The sequence below is a fragment of the Chelonoidis abingdonii genome, chromosome 5 (assembly GCF_003597395.2).
Source record: "Chelonoidis abingdonii isolate Lonesome George chromosome 5, CheloAbing_2.0, whole genome shotgun sequence".
In the NCBI taxonomy this organism is placed as follows: domain Eukaryota; kingdom Metazoa; phylum Chordata; order Testudines; family Testudinidae; genus Chelonoidis; species Chelonoidis abingdonii.
In genome coordinates, this window is record NC_133773.1 from 25,580,326 (window position 1) to 25,599,832 (window position 19,507).

At 41.0% G+C, this 19,507-nt stretch overlaps 1 protein-coding gene across 2 annotated transcripts in view; it reads right to left on the bottom strand.

Moving 5' to 3' along the window:
- Positions 1–214: 214 nt before the first annotated feature.
- HPGDS (hematopoietic prostaglandin D synthase) overlaps positions 215–19,507 on the bottom strand; it is a 63,858-nt gene continuing 44,565 nt past the window's right edge. Inside the window, exons 3-6 of one of the 2 annotated variants that reach the window (XM_032762584.2) lie at positions 16,719–16,811; positions 10,307–10,416; positions 1,739–1,837; positions 215–814 (exon numbers count right to left, since the gene is read on the bottom strand). In XM_032762584.2, the coding sequence (XP_032618475.1) occupies positions 650–814; positions 1,739–1,837; positions 10,307–10,416; positions 16,719–16,811 (467 nt within the window). In that variant the 3' untranslated portion in view covers positions 215–649. Of the gene's footprint in view, positions 815–1,028; positions 1,838–10,306; positions 10,417–16,718; positions 16,812–19,507 lie in introns of those variants that run through there. The other variant, XM_032762583.1, reaches the window with a different exon arrangement.

The window sequence follows — 19,507 nt, forward strand, 5'->3', positions numbered from 1 at the left end:
AAAGCAGAGTTGGACTGATCAGTTTCAGAATTGCTGTATTTTAAGTCTTTGAACATGGGGGGAGTAATGTAAAGTGCTGGTAGTCTCCAAACTCACCATAGCATTCCCAGTCTACCATGTCCACTTTTCCATTCATCTTTCATAAACAGAGTTAAATTGTTGATCGTGTGCTTTTCACTGTAGAAAAGCAATAATCAGTCACTGAGATATATAGTAAATAATCATTGCATGCTTAAACATTTATTGAAATGCATTCTTAGTATAAATCTCCATGCTATAGTCACAGAGGAAAAAAATCAGTCTGGCGTATTTTTAGTCCATTTTTTAATCAGTTATAACAGTGTTTAATTTAATCTTCATCTTGCAACATTACACATGCATAAAAATAAAGGCCAAGTTCTCGGAAACTTGTTCCCCATTGACAACTGTTCTCTTTACCCCTGAAACCAGTGAGAAACAGAGAAGAGGAAGAATGTAATCTGTCCATTGATGTTTTCCAAGCAGGTGTGATAGATTGGATCAAATTGGGCATTGAGTTGTCTTAATTTTTGTAAATTAGTAACTTTAGAAGAAATTAGAGATGCTGGGGTTATGTTAAAAAAAAAAAAAAATACACATAAACATGTTCTTCAAAACCAGAAAAGCTGATCTACAGTGTAGTCTTTGGTCTTTGCTGAATCCAGGCAGCAATAGCAGGAAGTGCTTGTACTCTCTGTTTCAGAGCCAAAAGTTTAGGGTAGTTGTCTGCCAGGCCAGGTTTAAGAAACAGAAGTGTTGTACTGCACACATCCCAGTAGAAATCAGCCCAGGTTACCTAGTGAAAATGAAAGGGTGAAACAAAATTACTCAATTAGTATATACAATCAAATAGCAGAACTATTAACATCAAAGACTTGGTCTATACTGAATCCAAAATGAGGATAGAGAACCACACTTTAAATTTGGTTTGGGCCCACCTATGTTAGCCAACTATGTCATGTTTAAATAAAAAGAACAAGGAGTCCTTGTGGCACCTTAGAGACTAACAAATTTATTTAGAACCCACTTCAGATGCATGGAGTGAAAAATACAGGAGCAGGTATAAATACATGAAAAGATGTGAGTTACCTTACCAGGTGTGAGTAGTTACCTTCAAGCTACAATTACAGAAGTTATCCCCTGATGAGGTTACAATCAGTTGCTTTTAGCGTAAGGTGATATGTTTAGATCCTATCCATGTTTAAACATGTTTTAACTTGATCCAATGACTTGATTTAGGTGTAGACAGGGGTCTTGGCCTGAACTGTTTAGAAATCATGTTTGCTGAACTGATTTTAAAATGTGGTTGTAAGCCAGTTCAGTTCATATTCAGTTTAAATAAGGGTTTGGTCAGCAGTATGGACAGGATCAATCTATGCAAATTGACACTTGAAACTTCCAATGTTGAACCCTGAGGCTTTTAAGCAAAGGCTGGAACAATTATTTTTAATTCAGTTCAAACATAGTTTAGTTCCATCCACACTGACCAGCAGTGTTTAAAATGGTCTAGTTCAAAACTGGTTCAGCAAACATGAGTCCAGGCCTGTGGGCTTGAAATAGTGAATGTAGTCAGAGCCTGAAAGTGTGTTAGGAAGAAAAGCAAAGAATTAAAACCAACAGATGACAAAAGATGTTTCTCAGGTCTCTGACTGTGAAGGTGAAATTGTTTAACTTCACCTCCATTGACAACTGGATTTGGAAGAGGAAAAAAGATACTCACAGATTTCCCAACCAGCCACTTATTATCCCCTAAGAAACAGTCCAAATCTCGTAGTAGTCCAGGAGCTGTATTAGTGAGGAGGTCATTAAATGTCTGTTGCTGCAAAAAAGCACATGTGAGTGGAGAGGGTGGTCAAATCTGATTCTTCTCACTCAAGAGAGTGCACTGTTGATGAAACAAAAAATATAGCGTAAATATGGGCTTGGAAAACTTTGTTACAATGGAATCATTTGTTTTGATGACTGTGGCCTGAAAAATATTTACTGGTAAAATGATTGAATAGTTGTACCTTTATTTGAGCATGCAAGCAGGTATTGAAATATTCATTAAAGCTAACTGATGTGCTGTCTGATATATTGATGTTGAAAAGGGCATTTGTGCACAATGTCCTGTTCTGTAGCATCAGACCAATGAGCCTAACTAGCCTCAATGAGTCCTCTGTCTTGACACCAGACACCTAGAGAAGGGGTGTGAACCCTCCACTGACTTCCAAGACCTGCACCGTGACATCAAACCAACAACTCGGTGATATCACAGAAGCTTATCATTTTACCTCAGATCAGCAAGCTAGACGGGCTGACCTGCTGTTCCAGCTAGTCTAGTAATCTGCCTTTGCCTTTGGCCAACACCAGCTGCTGCAGAAGAAGGCGCAAGAAACTCTGGAATGGAGGATTTTTTAAATAACCTGTTTGTAAGTGAAGTTTTCTTCCTGCTAACAGTTGATTTATTACCTGAAGCATGCAGGTTTATATCCATTTTTAATGTTATGCTAATATACTAGTGGATAGTCTCATAAAAGTCTAATCTTTTTCTTTACTCCTACTAAGCTCTTGAGCTTAATGCTATGTTATGATAATATCTTGTGTACAATGTCCCACAGGCTAACCATGTGTTGGGTAAAAAAAAAGTTTCCTTTATCATTTAAAAACAAGTTTAATTGGATATTTACATACCACAGTAATGGGGCCTACAACTTCCTAGATAAACCCTCCCCATACCAATCATTTTATGTCTCATTCTCTTATTTGTTCCACCCTGCCCCCAAACTAATATTTTCATTCACTCCTTATATAGTAGCCTTTAACAGTTTTCATTGCTCATATTGGTACTGTTTAAAACAGTGATACTCAGAATTCAGTGGTTCAGGAGCCAAATTAGCAAACTTTACCCAAAAGACCCCTGTGTGTGTGTGGTGTTCTCACAGAAAAATGACTGCCCAAATATTATTTTATCAGCTACAATTGGTTAACATGGTAAAAGCATCCTGATTGACTAATAACTTTGGCTAATTAAATCAGTGTTTTAATATCATGTGCTGCAAAGAGCTGCAAGAAACACATAAAAGAGCCACTAGCAGCTCTCAAGCCTCAGTCTGAATATCACTGGTTTAAAATAATAAAACCTTGGGCTGTTCTAGAGACATGCATGGAATAGTTAGGTGTGATTCCTGGTGCTTAGAACAATGAATCTATGAGAAAAATAAGAGTAAACTATTATGTATGTTAACTGCTTTCATAGCATGCAACTGAAATATTTAGAGTTCTTCTTGCATAGTATATCAAATAAGATGTTACTGGGGTCTGAGTGATTTACTGCTTTGTTTCAAGTGTTTTAGCCAAGCAAAGCAAGGCCTTACATGCAACTCGCTGGTATTTCTCTGTGTAATGCAATAACTTCTGAAAACCACGTTTGCTTAATTCCAACACTGCAGGGAATGTTCTTTGTATCAGTGAGCGGAATCTTATTCATTTTGGTGTGCACAGCAGGGTGTACTCAGACTACAGAAGTGTGTGATTGTCATACAGTGACCCCACATAGAGCACCGTCATGCAACAGGCCACAGCACAAGCATGTCTGCCTCAGTTTCCCCTCTCAGGTAACCCTAAGGACTCCACTTCAGGCTCATTTGCTTAAATATTACTTCTCCTGGGAGCCAGTTCATTACAAAACTTCGTATAAATCAGCTCATAACAAAAGTCCCAAAACATAGTCTGTCACCTCCCATGCACGTAGTCCTTAAAATCCTACACTTTCCAACGAGAACCCCGACAGCCTTTGTTGGAATATCATCTTTAGAACTTCCCTCACTTCTCCAGCTCTGCCACCATTCCTCCTGGTCCAGCTCTTGGAACCTGAAGACGTCAATGGAAAGCCCCTCCTCTGTTCCTTCTACCTTAAGTAGTCAGTCTTGAGGATGCCAAATAGCAAATCCCTTTGCTCTTGCTGCTCTCTTGCTTCTTTATTGGAACTCATCAGTTAGTTTCTGGAAGCTTTCATCTCCTGACTGACTCAATCCACTGACTCCTCAAGTCTTTTACTGAACCTTTCTAGCTCCCAGGTGCTGCCTTGCTGCCTTAAAATGGCCAACAGGAGCACTTGCCCTGGCACAGGGGCACTGGACCTACTTCATTCACATGGGCCAGCCACCGTGTGACCGATCTAGTTTTACTGATTTTAAAGTCTTATTTTAGGTGTTTATATGGCCCCCATTGCTGTAGTGTCTTCTAATATGGTTATTCTCGCAACACCCCTGTGAGGTAGTATTAGTAGGTAGTAGTATCCCCAACTGGGAAATTTACGGAGAGAGACACAAAATGGATGACTTAACGTCACATGGGAAGTAAGAGTGGAACAAGGAATTGAGCCTCCCAAGTCCCAGAGATTAACCACCCATCCTTCTTCTAATGCAAACAATATCAGATACCATGTATAAACCATCAAGCAGAATATTGTACCAAAATGGCTAAATAACATAACGGCCATACTGGGTCAGACCACAGCTCCATCTAGCCAGTGTCCTGTTTTCCAGCAGTGGCCAATACCAGGTGCCCTTGAGGGAATGAACAGAACAGGTCATCATCAAGTGATCCATTCCCTGTCGCCCATCTAATAACAAAACAAAAATCTTTATTTCTTTTAAGTTACTTGCTACCATAACTTGATTTGATGTAACTCAATAAACAATTATCTAATAGTAACATCTTAGTCTGGTCAACTGAAAACTGTACATATTTCTTCTGTTAGTGATGTGTGCTGGCCTTTTGTATTTTTCCCCATTTTCACAATGATAGTCTCCAAAGTCAATTCAATTTTTGTTCTTAGTCTGTTTCACTTTCAGGTTCTCAGTTGCTTCCGTTGTTGGTTGTCGCTCCCCCAAGCCAAGGAGGAACCAGGAGAGCTTTCCCTATGCTTTAATCTGAGGAACAGCAAAGCTCCCACATGCTCCTCGTAATGGTTTTTGACTTTAAATGTCTTTCTCCAATGCATATTGAGTAATGTGGATTGCTTGGTTGTTAGTGACCTCAGAGGCTTGTGATTTGGCTCAGCACGTTCATCTTGCTATGAATAATATCAAGAGGGACTGACTTTTGTGAGGAGATTACTGCCAAGTAGGAGGTACTTAGCAGAGATACCAAGGAGGCTTTTTGAAGTTTTCTGGGGCATTGCCTCTCTTGTTGGGCTGATATCAATGCACCAAACATCTCTGAGTTCACTGACTCAGCATTTCCAGACTGTGAGGTTAATGGCTCAGCTTGTCTGTTTCGCTCACCTGATGTGACCAACTACTTCTGGTCTGATGTCAAAGAACAGGCATTTGAGGGCTTCTCACTTAGCACGTCTTAACTTTTTTTGGTCTGATGTCGAAAGGCATTTCTCTGAGGTTCACTGGCTGAGTAGCTACACCTACTGAGCAGATGTTCAGGCTTAGATGTTGTCACTTTCTATCATGCTGAGCAGATGACAAGACACAACATTGTGAGGTTACTGGCTTACCACCTCTGACTGGCTGTGCTGATGTCAAGGCAGAGGACTCAGTGAGGACTTCTAACTTGCTGGTCTGAGGTCGAGAAGCATTCCAATGTAATGTTACTGGCTCAGTTGCTCTAGCTTGCAAAACGGAATGAGAAATGTCTCTTAAAACCTTCTCAGTAGGCTGCAATTTCAAACACAAAGGTAGCAAAGAGTCCTGCACATGAGGAGGTCCTGAGAGATGCAGCCATAACACTGGCAGTCAAGGCCATTAACAGAGCTGTCAGTGCATCACCTTCCTTTACACGTATGGTATGAAAAGGGCTGGTAACTTGGACTTTGAGAAGCACTCATCTTGGCCAGGTTTTTCCTGTATCATTTGTGTTAGCAGTTTAGTCTACTAAGCATTTTCATATTTCCTTGGCAAAGAGGGTTGAGGTATTGATGCTTTGCCTTATTACTTGTATTCAGTTGTTTAATAATTCTTATTTGATTCTTGTTGTATAGCACCCTGCGTGTGCCTGGCACTTCACATAGCAAGTAAAGACATGAGTCCTGTCCAACATTACTAATAGTGTTACACTCCTGGAATTCTTTTTCTCTGATGCAGACTTTTTACAAGTTCTAGAAGCTGCCAGTTAGGTTTATTTTTATGCGATGTTTGCCATTCATAAGGACTGTTTATAAGCATTTTCACAGGTTCGCTATGTACTAAATACCCTGTGTTGCCTCACTAAAAATCATCTTTACTGGTTGCCTGTGAACCTGAGCTTAGTGATCTGCTCATTCCAGCCCTATGATTACCAGGTGCCTTCACTTCCTAAGATGGTGGGAAACAAGTCAGCATGCTCAACCCTTTGCAGTGTTCATACATTCTTCCTAACTTCCAAGGCCATCCCACCATCCTCAGCTAGGTTGATGCAGCGTCAGCACTGGTGGAAGAACAGTTCAAAAAAGTGTAAAGCAGTAAATCAGGGCCTTCCATAGCCAGCTTTCACTGCATCATATTGCACATATTTAGTTTCTGATGTTTTTTTTCTTTTTCTAACACATCCATGCTTATAGCATTAATAAGTTTCTCCTAGGGGTACGCTGTTCTGCTATCATTTTTCAGGTGTCTGAAAGCTGCCTGGTTTTGTGCATCACAAAATTAATGTAATTGCGTGCAGTGTAAATTATTTAAATGTTGCAAATGTCTCGTACTCCAGGAAGCTCAAAATCTTTTTTTGTTACAGTAATTGCTAGGTTTTGTTTCTACCATAAGATGGCAGCATTCCAACCCAAAGTAGAAAAGTTTGGATGGTGAATAGGGAGGAGGGGGGGCAGTGGGTAAAAGGAAGAAGGCTCATCAGGTGAGTTGCTAAAGAAACAATATTCTAGCACTCAGATCTCTCCTGTTTCACCTCCTCCTGCCCACTTCCACCCACCCGCAACTTAAGCACTGGTATGTTTGTCTTTTTTTTTGTTTTTTTCCAAGTGAATTTAGTGCTGGTGACATAAGCTTGACAGCTGACTAGGGTGACCAGGCAGCAAGTGTGAAAAATCAGGACAAGGGGTGGGGTGTAATAAGCACCTGTAGAAGAAAATGTCCCCAATATCGGGATTGTCCCTATAAAATTGGGACATCTAGTCACCCTAAACAGGTCATAGGGCTGGCCCACAGCTCCAGAAAAAACATTTGAATGGATGTCCTCTGCCTCAGTTAGTACTGTGTCCCCAAAATTCCAGTCTCCTTCCTTTCTGGAAGTAGAAATTCATTGCAAATACATAAAACCGTTCCCAAGATACTCCTTTGAAGAGGATTTCTACCACAGACTGGAACTGCGGAAATGGCATTGGTAATTGTACCATATTTCTATACACTGCAGTAATGCAACCTGATCTCCCTGGAGCTAGCATGTTCCCTCTGTGTGGGTCACCCTACTGCTAGCCCTGGAGGCATAAAAAACTCCAGCCACAAAACAGGTGCAGTGTAGGCTAGCATCATGCAACCATCTCTAGATTATTATGGAGGCAGTGGTCACTTAAGGGCTTACAGCAAAAGTAGTACCATCCCCAAGGTTTTAAAAAAACACGTTAGTCCCTCTCTCCAATCGATTTTTAGAAAGAGTGGATTTGGGATTGAGGGCATTCTGCTTTCTCAGATTTGAGCCTTTTTAGAGTTCATGTTTTCAAGCACTGCTCTGTGAAACTTTTCCTTTAAATTGAAAGCTGTTCTTGCATAATCACGGGACACCAGCTGGGGCTTTGAGGAAAGCTCAAGTATGAGACTTGTGATAAAAACCACGAGAGCTGACAACACTGTGCACTTTCCAGAGGGATTCAAACTCTTAACATACAAAGAATATAGTGCAACCCTCCCCTGAACTTACAGAGCTTCTCATGAGCACAGAATGAATTTTCTGAGCCTTTACAAGTAATTTTTTTACTAGTTTAATTTCAAGAAATTAAGTTTTAATTAAACTATTAACAATTGTAGCCAATTGCTGTTTTACTAGACTACAAGCACAGGCATATCAAGAGCTTGGGTCATTTTTAACTAGAGCTATAGTGACACCACAAATAACTCAAGTCATCACCCTTCCTCTACAACTAAGGGTTAGTCTACACTGGCAACGCTAAAGCGCCATCGTGGCAGCACTTAAGCATGGCTAGTGTAGTCGCGCTCCCAGTGCTATTTGGGGGGGGGGGAAAAAAAAAAAAAACTTTACCAGGGTCATAGCTCCCAACGCTGGTGCACTGTCTACACTGGCACTTTACAGTAGTGAAACTTGCTGCACTCAGGGAGGTGTTTGTTCACACCCCTGAGTGAGAAAGTTGCAGCACTGTAAAATGCCAGTGTAGACAAGCCCTAATTTGTACGCTGCAGTTCTGGATCTAATGAGTCAATGGCATGAGTTTCTCAGTGGTGGAGGATTTGGCCCAACTGTGACTGCTTCTTAAAGTTTCCCTGGCTCCACGTTAGTTTGGGTATCAGTGCTTGAGGCTGCAGTGCCAGATGAGCAGTGGAAGGGCAGGGGAGCTATTAAAGCACAGAGACATTGAAACATGGGGACATTCCACCTCTTCAGGTTCACCAGTACACATTGTACGTCTTGAACTGCTCTGGGGATTGAAAAGAAGCTGTACACCCAGTTTAACCAGTCAGTGCCGTTGGAATATTGTACTGACTCAGTTCCAGCATGGTGTATAGCAGCTAGACGGGTATATTGAATCTGGCCAATGATGGGAAAATAAAACTCAAGACTTAAAGCTGATGTTACCCATCAAATGATTAGAAATTTCCTGTGGTAACATTCTCTTTGGTTTTCTATTTTGTGTTCACAGATCAACTTCTTGATTTAAAAAGAGGAAATTACCAGATAAAAATCCTGGTAAGGTGTTGAGGTTGAGAGTACCCATCAGTAACCTAATAGTGGTAAACATTATAGGGATGTTGTATCTTCAAGCATTACAGGAAAGTGAGCATTACGCCTAGATTTAAAAGGCAACTGCTTCATAGTCTCGTCTTTTTTTTCTGTCCTACAAATCCTCCCTACAATCCTCGCTCTGACCTGTGATTCTTCATATGAAGTTGGCTTCCCAACTGATTGGGACTGGACGGATGAAGCTGGGCATTCTGTATTGCCTGGAAGACACCATTTTATACTTTGCTTCTACCATACTGCTAGCTGTCTGAAATAATTTGGAACTTCCCTTCTGTCCACTTATTTTTCAAACATGCCTTCCACCACTTATTCCAGGAGTCAGTTCACCTTCCCCCAAACATATCAAGTTCAGCGTCCAGCCCTTCATGCTCTCTCTAGAGTCAGTCAGTTACCAAACAAAAGGATATATAAAATGCGGCTTTGTTTCCTTGGAAATGCCACGAGGACATCTTTAGAAGTTATAAAGAACCTGTCAAGATTGATCCTGTATCTGTCATTGCTGTTCTAAATAACTCCCCATGACACTGCATTTGATTAAGCCACTCTTTACAGCTTTAGAGAGAACAGAGTTTAAAGGCACACCTAACTGGGGTACATTCCCTAGTTAGTCTTATTTCCAGAATTTTGCTTCAGGTGTGGGTTTGTCTCTTGATCTCTCTGAGGGAGTTGGAATGCTATTAATGTTATAAGTTAGAGCAAACCAAAAATTGAACGCAGTTAGAAGCTAATGAAAATTATCTTAAACGCATTCCTGGCCATTGAACTGCACAGTGAATACAGGAATTAATCATGTCTAACTGTCTTTTTAATATGAGTTGTAAATAAAAACCTATATTATGTTTACAGTTAGCTGAGCAGAGCAGGAGCAAGGGAATAGAATACATGCTTCAGAACACCAGAGGGAGTATCAGTAGTCAGAAGTACAGAAATAATAGGATGGCATAGAGCCGCTATGCTTCTAGAGCTAGTTACGTAAAGAATCTATTTTTTTCTACTAACTACTAGCTTGCATCAAAATACAACTCCTGAGTAGTCAGTGAAGTGAAGGAGTTTTTTCTGAATCAGCCTGTTCTCCCCTGTTTAATAATCATGTATTGGTATTTGGCATTTGTATAGATAGCACCCTCCATCCAAGATAAGCCACGGTGCTGGCCACATCCTCCTCCCCACAGTGAGGAAAAGGCGGGGAGCAGAAACCCTTGGCTGGTTGCTCAGTAGTCTGAAGGAAGAATTGCAGAGGAAACCTCGCTATCTGCTGCCCAGCTTATTGAAGGGCACTGGAGCTGGGCAAGTGACTGTGAGACATCAGAGACCAGTGTACAGGTGTCAGTCCAGATGAGACACTTTGGCAGGTATAAATCTCTTTGCTTTAAATCAGTGATCACATTACTTTCACATCCTGATTTTTCTCTCCCCAGGGAAACAGTGACACGAAGTCATCAATGGTGTCCACAATGGCATCAACCAGAGCTTGTTCTAGAGGTGTCTGACCGGCCAGACCTGTGGAATTCAAATTTAGAAAGGGAGAGTAAAGAGACACTATCTGCACAAATAGGTTATTCCTAAAAAATAAGGTATTTGTGCTCATACCAGTGCAGACTGAAACTCTAGAACTTTTATTTATCTTCCTAGCTGCTTCTGACCATTCACGTCCAGCAGCTACCTCAGATCCATTGCTCCATAAATGAACTCATCCTCCTGCCTCTCTGCTCCATCTTCACTCACTGACAAGTCTGTCCTTCCTGTCTCCCAGCCCCACAATCTTGTTGTAATCTTTGAGTCTTCCCTCCCCAGACCTTCACAAAGCCTTGAAACAATTTTTTTTCACTGTCATCAGACTCCACCCTTTCTTGTTCCAACTGCCAAGAATCGCATCCTCTCCTGGCTTTTGCCTCCTCCCAAAGTGCCTCAGTTGAAGTCCATTTCCTTCCTCTCCATTTTGATATCACCCCCTCTTTGAAACCCTCTTCCTCTGACTTAATGCATTATATTCAAATTCCTTAGCTTAACCTTGTCCCCTTCTACAGCTCCACTCTCATTCTCCCCAATTATATTTCTGCCACCTGCGGTCTTCCCAACCTTTTCACCTTACTCTTCCCTTTGTCGTCTTGTCCTACCCCACCATCATGCCCTAACTCAGGCTGCCTGGTACAGGCTCCTCGTCCTCATCTCACTTTGTTCCAGTTCCTTCTGAAAACTTCTCTTCAAGCAACCTCTTTTCCCTTGACCAATAACCCTCACGTTCTCCTTCTGCTGAATTAGTCTCTTGCCTTATTTACATTTCAAGCTCTTCAGGGCAGAAAACATGCCTCTTTCTTTATACGTAAAACCTTGCAAACCTACATCATAACATAAATGAGTCTCAGCAATAAAAGGGACATGAAATGCTGTTAGTTATATTAAAATGACTAAATGATACCTATATAAATGTAACAGGCACTGGTGATATATTTTCAATATGAACTGAAAGGCTATTTTTTTTAATGGCTCCATGGATTTTTCTGCCAGAGTTAACAGCATCACTAGAACCTTAATCTGAGTTACGAACTGCATCCCTCTCACTGCTTGGAGTGAGCTAGGTCAACAGCCGTAGTTGGGACTTTAAGACTCCGTAACTCAGGACCTAGTAGGTAAGTGAAGGAGAAATTGGTATGAAATAATGCCTTTTTAAGATGTACATTATTTACAGGTAGGCTGGGATTTTTGAATGAGCCTATTGCCAACCCCAAGCATTCATATTTCCTTAGTCAGTCCTCCAAAATATGATGATGTTTTAAAATAATAAATTTGATGTTCTTTCTATTTGCCTCCTGTTAGTGGAGTAATAAGGAGTTAAATTTTCAAGCTTATCTTCGATCCTTCAGGTCTAGAAACTTACTGCTTTAACGAAAGCTCAGTTCATGTAATCGTTAGTCCAGGAGCTTGGGCTTTACGACAAACACCAAAAGCACAAGTTGGCAACACTTGAATTGAATATGGTTAGGACACCTAATGCCTTTGGGTTCCTTTGAAAATTCCAGCAATGTTTTTAAGTCTACTCTTCTGTCTTTTATCCTATTTGCTTTCGTACTGATGCCGTTACTGCAGTGTCTGAGCATTAAAAACACAACATTTTATTCTTACTTTCCAGGAGGTAAGAGTAAAATGCTGGAATAGAATTAAAACTGACGGGCTGGGGGGTACATGCACACGCGAATGTGTACAGAGTCGGGGGAGGAAGGTGTCAGGCATACAGTACTTATTGTGGGAGAAATAGGTTTGAGAGGAGTTCTACATTTTGTTCTGACCATTGTCAGGTCATTCTTACCTTTTCTGGTCCTGAATTCCATACCCTAGACCTGTTCTGTGAAAATCCTCTCTTCTGCCTGATTCCTGTTACTTTCAGATTCACAGATTCCAACAAACCTCCCAGGTAGGTTGAATTCATTCAGGTCAAGCACCCAGAAGTTTCACTGTGTGTTGTCAGTTTACATTGACTCAAAAAAACAAATGAGAGAAACAGCTGAAATCATACACCAAAGCTCCTGGGGGCATCCTCCTCCTCCCGGAATGCTCTGGCTCTGTTTATTTTTAGCTGCTAAATTGTGGGGGGAGAAAAAGTCAGTGGCTTTCAACCCATCTCACATTTGTTTTTGAATGGTAGCGAGTTGATCCAGTCTCTTCTCTGGTCCATTTTTTAACAGGAGCAGAATGGGTGTTAGCTACAAGGCTAATTCCATATGTTAGTCTTCAGGCATAGGCAGTCTTCTAGCAGTCTGTTCCACATCTGCACTGGATCCAGTCATGTGTTTTTGGTATAGCACTGTTGTTCAGCTTTGAGGCTAAGAGATCTCTAAGTGTATTTGGCCTAGGGAAATTGCCATGTTGTGTCAGAGGATCTGGGGGAGGGTCATCTTCTAAAGACATTTGGAGGGGAGAGACGTAGAAGGCCAAATGACCTCTCATGCTCTCCTTAAAACTGCTCAAATTGAGAGGAAGTCTTGGGCTTTTGGGGAAGGAAAGGGTTATTGAAAGGGAAAGAGAGTTCTGGGCTGACCCAGACATGTGGGATGTTTTGGGTTTCATGAAAATTTTGCAGAGTTCTAATATTATTTATGTATGAAGAGCCCTTCCTATTTTAAGCAATAAGAAATGTCAAGACATGGATTGTTAGTTGACGCTTTATAGACACCAGGTGAAAGGGTTAAATGCAGTCAACGCAAGCTTGGGTATCTTTCTGCAGTTATAAAAGTTGTTTTAATTCCTGGGTCAGCTGATTTCTTCCATTCTCTCTACTGTTATCCTCTTCACTTCCGAATTATTGGATGCCATATGCAAAGAATATATGCCTTTTAGAAGTATGGGGTTTAGTGGCAGCTTATAAAGAAAATGAGCCGTGATTTGTGCTGTCTTACACGGATGCTCACATAGAGCTAAAATTCTTACTAGACCAGGTAGAATATTTCATTTCTTCTGTCTACTTTGTAATAAACTGTACATAAACTGGGTAGAAACTCTAATCCTAGTTGCTATTCCATTCTGCAGTCACGCGTCTTTCCTTTTCCTGTTTGTATTAGCCGTTAAAATACTAGATTTCTTTGTTTTTATTATAGCACTTTTTATTGTAACTAATATTTTCGCACTTTTTGATGTTTTATGGATTGCACTAGTGCTTCTCTCAAAATAACCCAATTTTATCAAACAAAAAGGAACTCTGCAGGAGGTTAGACTTTCTCAGGGAAGCAGACATGAGTGAGGCTATTTTATTACATCTTAGAGTTTTTTCAGACTAGAAAATGTAACAGTGTTTGGAAACATTTCAAAAAGGAAGATTACATCTGTTTGCTCACAGTGTGTAAGAGGCAACAAAAATGTACTACCTAATTCCCATTATCCCTTTGCATAAATTCAGCACACCCTGAGAATATCCTCCTTCCTCTGTGTTAGTCTTGCAAATGGATTTGAATGATGGTTGATGGATAACTCCCAAAACAAACCCTGGCTCCTCTAACTTTGATTATTATTGACATTACTTGAGAATCTTATTTCACATTGTCTAAGCAGCTGAGTAAACATAGAATTTAGAGTTGGGAGTGATCTTATTGGGTGATCTAGCCTCATAGCCAGAGTGGGATTGTGCCCTAAGCATATTTTCTAAGTGCTCTGTCCAGGTTAGTTTAACAGTTTCCAGAAACAAGACTTTCCAGCCTTAAAAGCCAGTTTAACAGTATCGTGCACTGAGAGGTACCATGTCTAACTTCCATTCCCCACCACCTGAGAGCCCAAAAGCAGCCTGCTGAAATACAGCCCACGACATCTTAAAAAAGCACAGCTATTCTCTCCCTGTATCTGCAAAGTGAGGGCAAAGCTGTAAGATTTTCGCTGCTAGTAAACTCAGATAAGCAGTGTACTGATCTCTCAAGGAGATACAAGTTCAAGCAGATATTAAATTGAGTATCATTTATAGTTAATTCTTTTAGGTATGTAAATTTATATGCGAATTTGGAGTGACTTAAAATGTGCGTACCTCAGGCATAGAATTTATACAACAGGTACACTCTTGTCTGGCACCTATTAATCCCCATGTACTATCTGCATGTCCCTTAAATGCTGTAGTCATCATCTTGTTGCTCTTCACGGTGTAGCTGTAATTTAGATGATGTACAGCTTGATCTTGTCAGAGTATGCTTTGACTATGTTGCTTTTGAAAAGCAGAGACAATGCCAGCTGGTTGGGTGGAAGCTTTAACCAATTTAGCGGGGAGAATTTATTAACTTTGTTTTTTAATTGCTGTAAAGGAGAGAAGATGGGAGTTCAGTATGGGATGTGTCTGCATTGTAGATGCAACAAGGATGAGCAGAAAGGAGGAAAGTTATTTGTATTATTGTAGTGCCTACATGTTCTAGACAGGATTGGGAAGTCCACTGTGCTAGGTACTATATAGACACACATAGAGAGAGAGAGTTGATCTTCTTAATTTAGTCTAGTTTGCTCTACTTTTTTTCTCCAAAATGCATCATCTTATATTGAAGTTGGTGAGAAAATCATAGTTGTTTGTACTGATTTCCAGCTGGGTTGGATTCTAATAGTTCTAGATTCACATGACAAGGTGTGGAAGTCAGATTGCTTAAGAATTTTAAAACTAGACTGGATAAAACACTAGCAAACTTAACTTTAATTATAGCAGAGCTAGCGTTCTACTATAATACGTTGGAGAGAAGAAGCTGGCATGATCAGTGAGCTGGACAATGGGATTGTAGTTTTTCTAAGTTCTATGAAAGGCAGAAACTAATGCAAGAAGTCTCACTCTGTGTGTATGTATGTGTGTATATATATTTTTAACGTTACCCACACTGTAGCTGAAATCCTGGTAGCACACCCATGTACTTCAGCTTGATTTAATACTAGAGTTCTAGCATAGTTCTCCTGGCTGGCAAAGCTTGGGATTTATTCTGATATTTGTGCAGTAAAAATGTACCTTTGACTAGTCTAAAACAGCTAATTGAAAACTATCTTATCTGCACTGGTCAGGAAACTGTGCTGGAACTGTGGTATATGAATGATACATAAATCTCCCTATTGTTTGAACCATTGGATGTATTAACTGGGGGGGCAGAGCCTTTTCCTCTATGGTATAAGAATGCCTTTTTGCACCTGTCCACAATGTTTGGTTTGTTCCAATGGATGCTGCAAACGATTCTGTCCAGCACAAATTACTGTGTGTGCATCATGAGGGGCAAGATCTGTGCACTCTTCTGGTCAATTCAGATGGCATTGCAGAGTTGCCCAGCTCTGGTCCTCTTTGGATGAACACCTTTGAGTGTTGTGTACCTTCCATAAGCTTTGTAAGTTTTTAATTATTTTTATGTTTCAGTTTAGTGCTTTTATCATTATTATTATTATTATTAATTTATTTATTTGTTTGTTTGTTTGGTAGCTGAGGTAGCAATTTTCTTCTCTGGTTTCCTGCTAGGATCCAGACATGAGAATAGTCCAAGCCCGTATCTAGAAGGAAAACATCCCTCCAAGTGCCCTACACAAAGTTCATCTAACATCACATTATCCACACATACTTTACTGCCCTTTGCGGTAGTTGTGAATGGGTGCTTGAGCATAACGGCATGGTAAACAAATTGGGAACAAAGGAGATGGAGGGGAGAGGGCCACCTTGGAGGTGCTGTGGAAATTCCAATAAAGTTCTGAGCTGATGAGTTGATTTCCACTGATAACATCCCATAGGACAATTATAGAAGTATATCCTGCAAACAGGGCCGGCACAACCCATTAGATGACCTAGGCAGTCACCTAGGGTGCTAACATTTGAGGGCGGGGGTGACCACGGTGGCCAGATGTTCGGCCACCCTGGTCATCGGCGGCATTTCGGGGGCGGGACCTTCTGACGCCTAGGGCAGCAAAAAAGCTGGTGGCGCTCCTGCCTGCAAACCCACTCTCCTCCCACAGACCACCTCCATATGGCATTTCTGGGTGCAAAGGTACTTTATACCATCATTATTTACTGTAGACATCTAGTGTCGGATCTGACACAGCTACACCACATCAGGACTTGCAACATCACACAATGCCCCTTAAATTTCTGTGATCAGATTAAATGAAGCTGCAGCAGGAGAGGTTGACAATAGACACATTTTGTCGCTCTGTGAAAACTACTTGGGTCTATATTGTCCTGTCCACGCTGACTTCTGTTAATTTCAGTTTGTCAGGCTGGCTCTTTGTTTGTATTGTCATGGCTCAACATGCACTAGTAAATAGCATTAAACATGGAAGCAGTCAAAAGTAATAAGAGAGTAGCAGTGTTACATTACCTGTTTCTTTGGCTAGGTATCTGGCTATGGCCAGGCTCTGATGAAGGGTAACTCCATCCACTTCTAAAATGGGGATTTTTCCAAATGGGATAGCTTTAAAAAAATCACAAATGAAAAACATTGGAACAACGTTAAACTCAACCCCAGTGTAATAGTTTGCACTTATAATAGTGTCTTCCCTCTGAGAATCTCAAAGCTCTGAAATATTTCACAGGACCCCATAAGGTTCTGTTTTACACATGGATAAACAAAGGTACAAGGTTAAGTGACTTTCCCAAGGTCACTCTGTGATGTAATGGTGGAGCAGGGAGTAGAACCCGGTTTTGTGTTCTTATGACTGACTGACTGACTGCTACCTCAGTGTCTGAAATTCTGCAGATCCACTAGTATGCAAGGAGAATTTTCAGTAAGGTTTAATTGTCTAATATTTTTCCCTTCTAAGAAGATAGAATCTGGATGTTACTGACAAAGTGTTAATCTAGGTTTTATAACTCTGAAGGAGTTAAGGTGTTGCTGGGGAGGTGGGCAGGGGTAACACAGATGTTTTTGTTATGCTCTTAGTGTTTAAAAAAAAAATCATGTTCACTGAGTCAGACATTTCTTCTTCCAAAAAACCACATTGCAGCAGGAAATACATCAAGCATTTCAGCTGACAGTCCACCAGCAGAGGAACAAAGGATGCAGAAGGGGCTATATCATGCTAAGGACGAGCTGCTTTTGTTACCGAGACACAAACACCAAGTCTAATGCAGTACATTATGACCTGGCTTCCATGCCAGAGACAGTTTGGAAAAAAAACAGAAGCAACAACAGGAAAACCACAGAGTCTGAGAAGTTGAGAAGAAGGGAAGTTCTAACCAGAACAAGATTAGCATGGCTATTCCGAGAGAGTAGGGCTTAACTGGCATCAACAGTGCAACTCAAATTTAGATAAGACCAGTATTTAAAGAGAGTTACATGGCACTGGTCCAGTAGTGTAATATACCTAGAAGCTGGGGCTCTTCTTTCGTTATATCTAGGAGACTCAGCTGGCTTGGTACAAATCCTTGGAGATGCAGTTAGCTAGGAATGGGGAAGAACAAACAGGTAGCTGGGTGGATGTGAGAGGGAAGGAGGCTGATGTGTAAGATGAGTCAGTCCAGAGGAGGAGGGGCTCCTATCTTTTTGGATTTGAGTGAAGGGGCTGAGGAGCTGAGATGGATCTTGCTCTCTTAAGGAAAGGGAGGGGGAGATACTAGCAGCATGTACTCACCTGGCATATACTGACCACTATACTACCCTTTGGTGGACTGAGGTGCAGTTCTCAAACTGTGATCCACAGAATGAAGTGTTTTGAGGACCAAGATTTGAGGAGTTAAATGTTTGAGGAGATGGTCCATGAGAGGATCTCCTGAAATGGTCTACGTGATGTAAAGTGAGGGTAACCATGCTCCTTAAAGAGTAGTGTGAGTCAATATTTAAAACAAAGACCTAAGCATTTAGGCTGGCAAGAATCTGCCTGTGGGGAACTAACCACCATTCTCTCATCTCAACTACCGAAGAGATTTTAAATTTCAAGAAGATGCTGTTCAGGTAAATCACAGGTGTACATCCATGTTGATAATAGCAAGAGACATTGGGTCTGATTCTTATTTGCACTGGGGCCCCTTAAAATGAGTGTGATCGAACCTGGGGCCTCTGGAGCTTAGTGCATGAGCCTCTACCACATGAGCTGAAAGCCAACTGACTGGTAGCTAAGCCTGTAAAGAAGACTCATTTAGCTTTCTCTAAGTGGTCTCAGTGCCACTAGTGGGGGCAGAACACGACGCCCAGAAGGTGTGTGGGTTACAGAAACATAATTTATGCTCATTTTGCAGCCCCTTTAATCTGTTCGAACAGTGTAAAGAGATCATTATGTAAATGATAATGGAATGCTAAACTACATTATACATTGAGCCAGTAGGTATAAAATGCAGTATGTTATGGGCAGAGCATTACAGGATCTTATGATGAACACACAAGCAAGCTCTGACCAGTCCATATCTGGTACAGAAGAATTTGACATCGGATCAGGAGCAAACTAAGAACAGAAACAGAAAGAAGAGAGCAACAAAGGTTGCTGGATTCATCAGCGTGCCACTCTTCAATGCCCCAGAGAACTTCAGCCTGGAGAATGAAATTGAATATTCATGGTGAGACTATTGGCTTCAAAACTGACTCAAGAGCTGATGTCACAGTCATCTCAGAGGGACTTATGTCATAAACAGATAGCTAAGAGTTAATGTCTTTTACCTGTAAAGGGTTAACAAACAGTGACCTGCAACACCTGACCAGAGGACCAATCAGGAAACAAGATACTTGGGCCAGCCACCGTGTGACCGATCTAGTTTTACTGATTTTAAAGTCTTATTTTAGGTGTTTATATGGCCCCCATTGCTGTAGTGTCTTCTAATATGGTTATTCTCGCAACACCCCTGTGAGGTAGTATTAGTAGGTAGTAGTATCCCCAACTGGGAAATTTACGGAGAGAGACACAAAATGGATGACTTAACGTCACATGGGAAGTAAGAGTGGAACAAGGAATTGAGCCTCCCAAGTCCCAGAGATTAACCACCCATCCTTCTTCTAATGCAAACAATATCAGATACCATGTATAAACCATCAAGCAGAATATTGTACCAAAATGGCTAAATAACATAACGGCCATACTGGGTCAGACCACAGCTCCATCTAGCCAGTGTCCTGTTTTCCAGCAGTGGCCAATACCAGGTGCCCTTGAGGGAATGAACAGAACAGGTCATCATCAAGTG